This window comes from Canis lupus, chromosome 30 (genome assembly GCF_003254725.2).
Source record: "Canis lupus dingo isolate Sandy chromosome 30, ASM325472v2, whole genome shotgun sequence".
NCBI lineage: Eukaryota > Metazoa > Chordata > Mammalia > Carnivora > Canidae > Canis > Canis lupus.
In genome coordinates, this window is record NC_064272.1 from 31,989,034 (window position 1) to 32,001,255 (window position 12,222).

General features: G+C 35.8%; 1 protein-coding gene across 8 annotated transcripts in view; it reads left to right on the forward strand.

Annotated features, from left to right (window-relative positions):
* MAP2K5 (mitogen-activated protein kinase kinase 5) overlaps nt 1-12,222 on the forward strand; it is a 257,106-nt gene that overhangs the window by 92,596 nt on the left and 152,288 nt on the right. For all 8 annotated transcript variants that reach the window (XM_025472372.3, XM_025472373.3, XM_025472374.3 and 5 more), the window contains 2 exons: nt 3,367-3,435; nt 3,538-3,619. In XM_025472372.3, coding sequence (XP_025328157.1) covers nt 3,367-3,435; nt 3,538-3,619 — 151 coding nt within the window. The remainder of the gene's footprint in view (nt 1-3,366; nt 3,436-3,537; nt 3,620-12,222) is intronic.

Sequence of the window (12,222 nt, forward strand, 5' to 3'; positions counted from 1 at the left end):
TGCCACTCCAGCAAATAAATGAAGTCATCCATGACAGCTTGTGATGAATTGCCGTATTTATACTGTATATTTTAATAGCCTCACACTAATTTAAATTGAGCACAGAGTAAATTATAATTCAGTCACTTGACTGCTTATATTTAACTTGACAACTCATCCTTATTTGTCCTGGAGGTGTAGTGGAGAGCAGCAGAAATGCATCCAGGTATTTCAGTTTCTCATTTTAACCCTTTCTCTGTGAAACTCCTTCATGTGCAGATCCTCTCCGGTTTGAAAAATTGAGCTCTTCTGAAGGAGAAAATATCAAAATAATAATGAAGACTCAAGGAGTCCATACTTTCCTTGTACTTTAAAAAGAAAATTTGTGTTTGCCATGATTTTTTTCCATTGCTTTCAAATAAGGAATTAGACTTATTTTTAGCAGTTTAAAAGCTCACTGTCAGGAATGCCCAGGGGAAGGAGAATTAACCTTCTACCTAGAGTGCCAAGTCTCCCAGAAAATAGAAGAACATTTCAGTAGAGTTATTTTAAGGTGAATTTTACTTTCCCTCTTAAGTTCCAGAAATTACTTTATTCACTTTCGCACCATTATGGAATCTCCACTGTTCTGGACCATAACAAATACCAAGAATGATCCAGATCCATTAGAATTATTACTTGATATATTTTAGGTCAGTGTGGCACTTTTATTTATTTTGCTGTTTATGTCTTCAGTTTTAAATTCAATTGAAGAAATCAAACAATCCACCTCCTTCCTGTCTAGAAACAGCTTCTTATTTAGAGGATTATGGTTATAAGGAGTACTTTAATTAAATCCCACATCACTTAATGGGCGCTGCTGTAAGTAAGACCCTGTGCTGGGTACTGGGTGTAGGGGGAAGGGGACGAGAGAGGAAGATGCCCAAAGCTCAGTCTTTGCCCTCAGGGGCTTACAACCACTTTACTCTCTAGGCTTGTGGTGTTAGGAGATAGGCATGAATGCCAAGGCATAATGTAATAAGGAGAAATACCAAGGACCGGAGCTAGAGGTAAATTCTAATGGAGGGCTTGGGGCTGGCTTCATGGAGGTAGTGGTGGCATTCAAGCTGGGTCCAGAAGATAAAAAAGGTTTTATAATTAGTAACTGTGGGGTGGGTGGGGTGGAGTGGGGAAGCACACCTCAAGTGGAGGGAACGTCAAGAGCAAAGACTGAAAGTGGGGAAAGCACAGGATGTGTGTGTGGACCACCAGTACAAAAGCACCTAGTTTTTGCATTGGTGGTACAGTGGTGAGCATAGCTGCCTTTCAAATCACCTGGCTTCACGTGAGAATTGGGTTTGTGGTGGGGAGTAGTGGGAAAAGGAGATGGAATAACTAGATTGTGGAGGAATTCTCTCAATGTCGTGCTAGATTTTTAATGTTATGCTAGACCATGGGCACCTAATTAAGGTTCTTGATCAAGGGAATGATATGTTTACAGCCAGTAATTTGGGGTTAATTGCAAAGTGTTGGCTAATCATGTCGATCCTGTCATTTCTGGATTGGGGGCCTGAAGATACTGTATATCTTAGTAGTCATACAGAATACTGAATAAATGGCATTTTTGAAACCTTGGGTAAGTGGTTCTCAACCTTACTTTCCGTTCAAAATCAGGTGGAGAGTTTTTTAAGAATAATAAAATGTGATGTGATCCCAACCAAAGATTGATTCCATTCTTCTGGGGTAAGACCAGTGCACCAGGATTTGTTTAAAGTACCTTCATGTATTGGTATAAATACTTTTATATAAAAGTAATTATAATATGAGGCCAGGTTTGAGGATCACTGCTCTAAGGTAATAATAAGTTCATTTCTTTTAGTTTTTTGGAGTGAGAGTCCCTGTATGTCCCCTTGACATAGTGGTGTGAATTGTTTCGATATTTTGTGGCCTGGAATTGAAACACACTAGATGAATTCATTTTGTCACTAAGTTTTATACAGGAACAAAAATGTAAGTGATTATTGTTGGCAAACAACTATTGATCAGGAGAAATGTTTAAATGTTTCTTGGCAGTTTTGTATTACACTTACAATCTGGTTTAGTGAGAGCTTTTATAAATAACCCTAAAGCAAAAACTCTTGATAGAAACTGGCCGTGCCTTTTTCCCCCCTCACTTCTCCCTCCCTCAAATGAATGTCAGTACTATAAAATGTGTGTTTTAGAATTATCCTCTTCTTTTCTTACTCTATCAGCAGTTTGCAATTCATAATTTATGGTAATTTTCCAGTATGAGTATATATATTCTCCAGTTGTAATACAAAATGTGGTTCAGTGTTGGATAGTGTATAACTGCACTATTGTATCCATGAATGTTAAGTTTTTATCTAGAAATGTCTAGAGTCAGAAACTCTGCCACAAATCTTAAAAATTACCTTTCACCTATTTTATTCTCAACACTGTCTTTTTTAAGTAAAAACAATTTCCCTTGAATTGGCTTCACTGAACTGTTCAGTAAAATTTGAACAATTGATGGTCTCCTTTCTTAAGAAACAAGTGTTTGAAATAAATTAGAATTTATTCTAAGTTTGTAAATTATTTTACATTTCCATGTTATGAGTCTTTCTCAGTGGTTGGTACTTTAAGGAAAACCATAAACCACTGGGACATTCTAAGAGGCGTCCTGGGAGTCAGGGAGGGACCCTGACATTGCCAGACTGTGTGGCTTCTCAGTACCTTGGTTTCTTCCTTTAAAACAAGAAAATTAGGCGGGATGAGCACTGGGTGTTATGCTAAATGTTGGCAAACTGAACTCCAATAAAAAAAATTCTTAAAAATAATAAAACAAGAAAATTAGATGAAATAATTTCTGTGGTTCCTTCAAGCTCCAGCATTTTATTATAGTATTAGCAAAGAAACATGATTTTGAAGAATATAAATAGATACTGTATTTTTTAAAACTCCATTAACTAAAAAGCCCAACTTAAATATCATTTTTACTCATCATCCTCTCTGCTTATCACCTAGTATTTGAACAAGACAATTTTTCTTTTAATGGTTTCAGGGTCATTCCTTTCTCCGTTTTCTGGAAATAACCAATGTGGCCAAAATAGGGTATATAAATTAAGGGTGTTATAACTTAACTGACTTTTAAAGCCATTAATACTGACCTTTGAGACCTGGCTTTTTCCTTGGTCCCATCAATCACTTCTCTACCACCTCCCCCAATACAAAGGGTTAGGCAGATGTGGGTACAGTTTTATTCCTGGGGGTTATAGTAGTGGAGAGGAGCAAGGGGCAATGAATAGAGGAAACACCATATTTTTTCCTTTTTAAATTTCATGGTGAGTATAGTTATATTTAATTTAAAGGAGAATATATATGTGAATGTTGATTCCTTTCTGTATTTAGGTCATACTACTAGATATTACACTGGAACTTCAGAAGCAAATTATGTCTGAATTGGAAATTCTTTATAAGGTAATTTTTTCTTGGTCTTTTTTTTTTCCCCATAAAGCATCTTATGGAATTGGCTGGCAGTATTTTTTTTTTTTAACTATTTTTGTCTTATTTTTGTTACAGTGTGATTCATCATATATCATAGGGTTTTATGGTGCATTTTTCGTAGAAAACAGGATTTCAATATGTACAGAATTCATGGATGGTGAGTTTTCCCTATTATAATACTTTTAAAATGATTTGGGAGGTAGAGTGCTTTAAAACCTGATTCTGATATAAATGTCATGTAGAATTAAAAATAATTAAAATATACCAATAATGACCTCCTTTATACTCTAAAACATCTCAGTGTTAGAGGTTCCTGGTGTTAAATATTTAGAGCTGAGCTATAATTTCAAGAATGTAATTTCATTTACTTTTATTGAAAATTTAAATAGAACAGATTAAATGCTGGTCTAATTGGTGGTTTGATATTTGATTCTTCCATACAATCTGTCTTTACTTGCAAAACAGATGTTCTGTTCTTTTAATGTTTCAATAGCCAAAACAGATTTTCTTTTAAAGAAATCTATTAACCCAATGTCCTGTGTCTTTTAGAAAGAAATCAGTTCTTAATTGCAAGATAAGAAATTGTTTTTCAACACAGCTGTTTAGCCAAGATGTGTTTAGTTTTCTTTGGACTCCAGCCGTTTCCTTTCATATGTATTTTTCATTCAATTCTATGTTGGTAACTCTTTCTTGATCTGAAGATTTTGGCAAAATGCAGATTTCCTGGTACCCTATTCCTGAAATGATATCACCATTGTTATTTACCCATTTTAAATCAAAGCCATCTTTAGATTTTACATATTCAGTTTTTCAATGTCTAGCCCTTTAAAACTCAACATTTTTTTAATATATTTAGTTCATTTGGGGGATTCTCAGTATATTACTGAATCACCTAGTTCATGCATTGCAAGACTTTTTAACAAGCCAGTGTTGATACCTTGATAGTATAATAAGGTATATCATGTGTTCTAAATTTAGCTTCATTAAAATATGTATTTATTGAGATGGCATATTTAATCACCATAAAATTCACCATTTTAATATACAATTCAGTGGCTTTGAGTATATGCACAAGGTTGTGCAACCTCATCATCACTAATTCCAAAATATTTTCATCATCCCAGAAACCAACTCCTTAGCCACTATTCTCTCTTTCCCCTAGTCTGTGGCAACAACTAAACTATTTTCTCTCTCTAGATTTCCTTATCTTGGACTTTTTATGTAAATGGAATCATGTGTGGCCTTTGTGTCTAGCTTCTTATACTTAACATAATGTTCTTTTTTTTTAAAGATTTTATTTATTTATTCATTCATTCATTCATTCATTCATTCATGAGAGACACAGAAAGAGAGACAGGCAGAGACACAGGCAGAGGGAGAAGCAGGCTCCATGCTTGGAGCCCGATGTGGGACTTGATCCTGGGTCTCTAGGATCACATCACGTGCTGGGCTGAAGTCAGTGTTAAACCCCTGAGCCACTCAGGCTGCCCCTTAACATAACATTCTTAAGATTTATCCACGTTGTAGCATGTATCAGTCCTTCATTCCTTTCTATGGCCAAATGATAATCCATTGTGTGGATGTACCACATTTCCTTCATTCATTCATCAGTTGATGGGCATTTAGGTGTTTCCACTTTTGGGCTGTTGTGAATAATGCTGCTCTGTGTGTTTGTGTACGAGTTTTTGTGTGGACATATGTTTTAAGTTCTCTTGAGTGTATATATCTAGGAGTTAAATTACTGGGTTATATGGTAACTCTATTTTTTTTGAGGAACTGCCAAACTGTTACATTCTATTTCACACCAGGTTGCCTTCAAGGCTGCAGTAACAGAGGGTTCCAATTCCTCCACATCTTTGCCAACACTTGTTATTGTGTGTCTTTTTATTATAACCTGGTGAAAAATGGTATCTCTTTAGTTTTGATTTAGATTTTCTAATGACTAATGACATGGACAATATTTCCATGTGCTTATTGGCCATGTGTATCTCTTCCTTGGAGAAATGTGTATTCAAATCCTTTGTCTTTACATGGATTACTTGTGTTTTTATTGTTGAGTTGAAAGAATTCTTTTAATATTCTGGATACTACACTCTTATCAAATGTATGATTTGCAAATATTTTCTTCCATTCTGTGAATTGTCTTTTCATTTTCTTGATAGTGCCCTTTGAAGCACAAAAGTTGTAAAATTTGGTGAAGTTCAGTTCATCTGTCTTTTCTTTGGTTATTTATGTTTTAGATACTATATATAAGAAATTATAATCCAAAGTCATGAAAATGTACCCCTGTTTTCTTCTAAGAGTTTTATAATTTTCACTGTTACACTTAAGTTTCTGATCCATTTTGAGTTAATTTTTGTATATGATACAGAATCCACATCCATTCTTTTACATGTGAATATCCAGTTGTCCTAGCACCACTTGTTAAAAAGATTATTCTTTCCCATTGAATTTTCTTGGCCCTCTTGTCACAAATTTATTGACCATGAAATGCATTTCTGGGCTCTTGATTCTACTCCATTGATCTATTTGCCCATCCTTGTGGCAGTACCAGACTGTACTTGCTTGCTTTTACCTTATTATTCTAGATTATTTTAGCTTTGTAATAAGATTTTTAATTAAGCGTGAGTAAAAAAAAAAAAAAAAATTAAGCGTGAGTACTCCAACTTTATTCTTTCTCAAGATTATTTTGGCCATTCTGGGTTCCTTGCATTTTCATATGAATTTTATAATCAGCTTGCCAAAAATTTACACACCAAAAAAATCAAGCTAGGATTTTGGTACAGATTCCAGTGAATTTATTCATCAAACTGGGGAGTATTGCCAACCTAACAATATTAAGTCTTCCACTCCATGAAGACACAGTATCTTTCTATTTATTTATATCCTCTTTAATTTTTTTCAGTGATGTTATATAGGTCTCAGTGTTCAAGTTCTACATTTCTTTTGTTAAATTTATTCCTAAATATTTTTTTATTCTATTGTAAATTGAACTTTTAATTTCATTTTTGAATTGTTCATTGCTAGTGTGTAGATATATCAATGATTTTTGTATATTGATCTTGTATCCTGCTACCTTTCTAAACTTGTTTCTTAACCCTAATAGGTTTTTTAAAATTCCTTAGGGTTTTCTATATAGATCATGCCATCTGCAAATAGATCTAGTTTTACTTCTTTCTTTCCAGTCTGGATGCTTTTTCTCTTCCTTGCTTGATTATCCTGGCTACGATGTCAAATACAAGTGGTAAAAGCAGACATCTTTCTTTTGCTCCTGATCCTAGAAGGAAAGCTTTTAGTCTTTCACCATTAAGTGTGGTTTTAGCTGTGAGTTTTTAGTAGATGGCCTTTATCAGGTTGTGAAAGTCTCCTCTTCCAAGCTTATTGAATATTTTTATATTGAAAAGACATTAGATTTTATCAATTGGTTTTTCTGTATTTATTGAAATGATCATGTAGGGCACCTGGGTGGGCTAGTTGGTTAAGCATCCAATTCTTGATATCAGCTAAGGTCATGATCTCAGGGTTGTGAGATTAAACCCCACATCAGGCTCCATTCTCAGTGCTGAGTCTGCTTAAGATTCTCTCCCTCTGGGCAGCCTATGTGGCTCAGTGGTTTAGCGCCACCTTCATTCCAGGGCCTGATCCTGGAAACCCAGGATCAAGTCCCATGTCTTACTCCCTGCATGGGCCTGCTTCTCCCTCCGCCTGTGTCTCTGCCTTTCTCTCTCTCTCTCTCTCTCTCTCTCTTTTTCTCTCATGAATAAATAAAAATCTTAAAAAGATTCTCTCCTTCTTCCTTTGCCCCCCCATGTGTATGTGTGTGCACACTCTCCCTCTCTCCTCTCAAATAAATAAATCTTTTTTAAAAAAGAAATGATCATGCTTTTTAAATCCACTATCCTATAATTATGGTGTATTGCATTAATTGATTTTTGCATGGTGAACCCATCTTGTATTGCTGAGATAATTCCACTTGGACATAACGTATAATCCTTTTTATATGTTGCTGGGTTCAATTTGCTGTATATTTTTTAATTTTTATATTTATATCCTTTTTAAAAATATATTTATTTATTCGACAGAGAGAGAGAGAGAGTGCACAAGAAGGGGGAGTGGTAGGCAGAGGGAGAGGGAGGAGCAGGCTCCCTGCCTAGGAGAGAGCCCAATATGGGGCTGGATCCCAGGACCCCAGGGATCATGACCTGAGCCGAAGGCAGACACTTAACTGACTGAGCCACCCAGGCAACCCTACCTTTATATACTTAAGGAATATTGATCTACAGTATTCTTTTCTTATAATGTCATTGTCTGATTTTGGTGTCATGATAATTCTGTCCTCAAAGAGGGAGTTGGAAAGTGTTTTATCCTCTTCTAGTTTTTGAAAGAATTTGTGAAGGATTTTTGTTAATTCTTCTTTAAACATTTGTTAGAATTCACCAGTGAAGCCATTTGGTTCTGGGTTTTGTTTGTGAGTAGTTTTTATGGTCAAGTGTCCTCTGTTGCTGATTATCAGAAGTCCAAGCACTTCTGCCCACTGCATCTTAGTATGGAGTTGCCTAGGAAAACATAGTACTATGAAGCACTGATTTACCAGTGCTTTACTCACATAAAAAAAAAAGAGACATAGAAAGATTAATTTTGGTAGTGAGTGTCATTTCCTTGTGGCCAACAGCAGGTCCTTCCTGACAGTGTATGCGGGGCCTTTGACCTACACACACTCCTTGTGCTGCACCAAAAGGATCCTCCACCCAACCCCCACTCCTGTGGTGTCAGAAATGCTTATGCAGGACAAAGGAGTACACATGGAGCCTGAAACAGGGAAAGATATCCCAAAACAGGGAGGTAAACCCAGCCCAGCATATGCTATATGGGCTCTTTATCTGTTGGTAAGCAGGTGTTTTAGGCTCAAGGCCCATTCTTATGCAGCCAAGTAGGATTCGAAGAATACTGAACATTAGACTGTTTTTCTTAATAGTGTTTTTTTTTAATTGCAGTATAACACATATAACATTTATCACATTAACCATTCTTTAAGTGTGTAGTTCATCAGTATTAACTGCCATCATCTATCTCTAGAACTCTTTGCATCTTGCAAAACTAAGACTCTCTATCCATTAAACCAGTAACTCCTCACTGCTTCCAACCCCCAGCCCCTCGCAACCAACATTTGCTTTTTGTTTGCGTGAATTGGATGATTCTGGGTACTTCATTAAAGTGGAATCATACAGTATTTGTCTCTTGGGGACTGGCATGTTTCACTTTGTATAATGTCCTCAAGTTCATTCCATGCTGTTGGATGTGTCAGATTTTTTTTTTCCTTTTTAAGACTGAATAATATTTCTAAGTAGTTTTTTGATTACCAATCAATTTCTTTACTAATTATAGGTATTCAGAATGTCAATTTCTTCTTGAGTCAGTTTTGATAGTTTGTGGCTTTCTAAAATTTGTCTGTTGCATCTAAATTTTCTAATTTGCTAATATACAGTTGTTCCTAGTATTCTTTTGTAATCATTTTTATTTCTGTAAAGTTGGTATTTTCTCTCTTTCATTCCAGATTTTAGTAATTTGAATCTTTTCTCTTTTTTTCTTGGTCAGTGTAGCTAAAAGTTGGTCAGTTTGTCTTTTTCAAAGAACCAACTTTGGTTTCTTTGATTTTTCTCTATTTTTCTATTATGTCATTTATCTCTTCTCTAATACTCATTTATTTCTTCTACTACCTTCTTGCTCTTCTTTTTCTAGTTTTTTTAAGGTGGAAAGTTATGATACTGATATGAGATCTTATTTAATGAAGGCATTTGTAGCTTATACATTTCCCTTTAAGCACTGCTTTAACTACATCCTAGAAGTTCTGATACGTTGTGTTTTCATTTTCATTTATTTTAAAGTATTTTCTAATTCCCCATAAAGGAAATCCCTTGCAATTTCTTTTTTGACCGATTTTCAGTTAGGAATATGTCATTTTCCACATTGAATGTCCTTCTGTTGTTGATTTCTAATACTCTTTTGAGGTCAGAGAACATACTTTATATGATTTCAATCCTTTTAAATTTATTGAGACTTGTTTTATGCCCTAACACTGTCTATTCTGGAGAATGTTTCGTTTGAAATAAGTCAATTGGAGAAGGACAAACATTATATGGTCTCATTCATTTGGAGAATACAAATAATAGTGAAAGGGAATAAAGGGGAAAGGAGGAAAAATAAGTGGGAAATATCAGAAAGGGAGACAGAACATGGAAGACCCCTAACTCTGGGAAACGAACTAGGGGTGGTGGGTGGGGAGGTGGGTGGGGGGTGGGAGTGACTGGATGGGGGGAACTGAGGTGGGCACCTGACAGGATGAGCACTGGGTGTTATTCTGTATGTTGGCAAATTGAACACCAATAAAAAAAATAAATTTATTATTAAAAAAAAAAGAATGTTTCGTTTGCACCTGAGAAGACTGTTCTGCCCTTGTGGTGAGATGTTTTTTAGATGACTGTTAGGTCTAGTTGATTTACAGTGTTAAGTATTTTACTGCCTTATTGATTTTCAGTGTTCTTCTATTCATTACTGAAAGTGGGATGTTGAAGTCTTCAAGTAATATTTTTTGATTGTCTATTTCTCCCTTCACTTCAATTTATGCTTCACATATTTTGGCATTCTGTTGTTAGGTGCATAGGTGTTTTTAATTGTTATATCTTCACAATGGATTGACTCTTTTATCCTTATAAAATGCATTTATTGGGATGCCTGGGTGGCTCAGTCAGTTTAAGCATCTGCCTTTGGCTCGAGTGATGATCCCAGGGTCCTGAGGTCAAACCCCATATCGGGCTCTCTGCTCAGCAGAGAACCTACTTCTCCCTCTCCCTCTGTTCCTCCCCTGTTTACACTCTCTCTGTCAAAATAAAGAAATAAAATCTTTTAAAATGAAAAATAAATAGGGACGCCTGGTGGCTCAGTGGTTGAGCATCTGCTTTTGACTTGGGGTGTGATCCCAGGGTCCGAGATTGAGTCCCACCTCAGGCTCCTGCAGAGAGCCTGCTTCTCCCTCTGCCTATGTCTCTGCCTCTCTCTCTCTCTCTCTCTCTGTGTGTGTGTGTCTCTCTCTCTTTCTGTCTCTCATGAATAAATACTTTTTAAAAACAATAAAATAAAAAATAAATAGGATAAAAAGTGTTAATCTCTAGTCACTATATTTATCTAAAAGTCTATTTTGTCTGATATTCATATAGTCATCCCAGCTCCCTGTTGATTCTTATTTGCTTGTTGTATCTTTTACTATTGTTTTGCCTTCAAACTATTTGAGTCTTTGTTTTTTTTTTAATTTTTAATTTAATTTAATTTTATTTATGATAGGCACACAGTGAGAGAGAGAGAGAGAGGCAGAGACACAGGCAGAGAGGGAGAAGCAAGCTCCATGCACCGGGAGCCTGACGTGGGATTCGATCCCTGGTCTCCAGGATCACGCCCTGGGCCAAAGGCAGGCGCTAAACCGCTGCGCCACCCCGGGATCCCCCTATTTGAGTCTTTGAATCTAAAGTGCATCTCTTGTAGACATCATAGAGCTGGGTCATTTTTTTAATCTATTCTGCCAATCTGTCAGTGTTTAATTCATTTACATTTAGTATAATTACCAGGAGTGCCTGGGTGGTGCAGTCAGTTAAGTGTTTGACTCTTGCTTTCAGCTCAGGTTGTGATCTTGGGGTCATGAGATGGAGCCCCACATCAAGCTCTGCACTCAGTATGGAATCTGCTTGAGATTCTCTCTACTTCTCCCTCTACCCCTGCTTCTCTAAAATAATAAGTAAATCTTTAATATAATTTCTAGCAAGGTAGGATTCATATCTGTCATTTTACTACTTGTTTCAAGTCTTATATCTTTTCTCTGTTTTCTCTGTTTCTCCATTATTGCTTTATTTTATGTTAAATAGATATTTTTTAATGTATTGCTTATATTCTCATGTGGTTTCTTTTACTATATTTTTTGAGTTATATTTTTGAATTTCCTAGAGATTATAGTTAACATTTTAACTTGTAACAATTTAGTTCAGATTGATACCAACTTTTTTTCAAGTATATAAAAACGTTGCTCCTTTATAGCTACATTCTTTCCCTCTCCTTTGTGCTGTTGTCATATGTTACATCTTTATAAGTTGTGTACTTCTTAACACAGATTTATACCTATTGCTTTATGCAGTTCTGTTTTAAATCAAATAGAAAAAGACTTATAAACAGGAAATACATTTATCCTGTCTTTTATATTTACCTATGTAGTAACCTTTATCAGTGTACTTTATTTCTTCATCTAGATTTGAGTTACTACCTAGTAACTTTCCTCTGAAATTTGAAGGGTTCCCTTTTATTTCTTAAAAGATTTTATTTATTTATTAGAGAGAGAGAGCAGGAGGAAGAACAGAGGAAACAAGGGGGGAGAGAGAATGAGAGAGAGAGAATCTCTAGCAGACACTGCACTGAGCGCAGAGCCCTATGTGGGATTCGATCTCACAACCCTGAGATCATAACCTGAGCCAAAACCAAGAGTCAGACACTTAACCAACTGAGCCACTCAGGTGCCCCAAAGATTACACATTTTTAATACTTTAAGTCCTTACCTTAAAACATTCACTTTACAGCCCAAATATAACTGTCTTTTTTGAGACAACTCCTTTCTAGGCTGAGCTGCCTAAAGCCTGTCTCTTTAACTACTGCTTGGCAACTTCCCTTTACTCCATGTAATGAGTCCCTGAACAATAAAATTTCCTGCTTTTCGTATTTTGT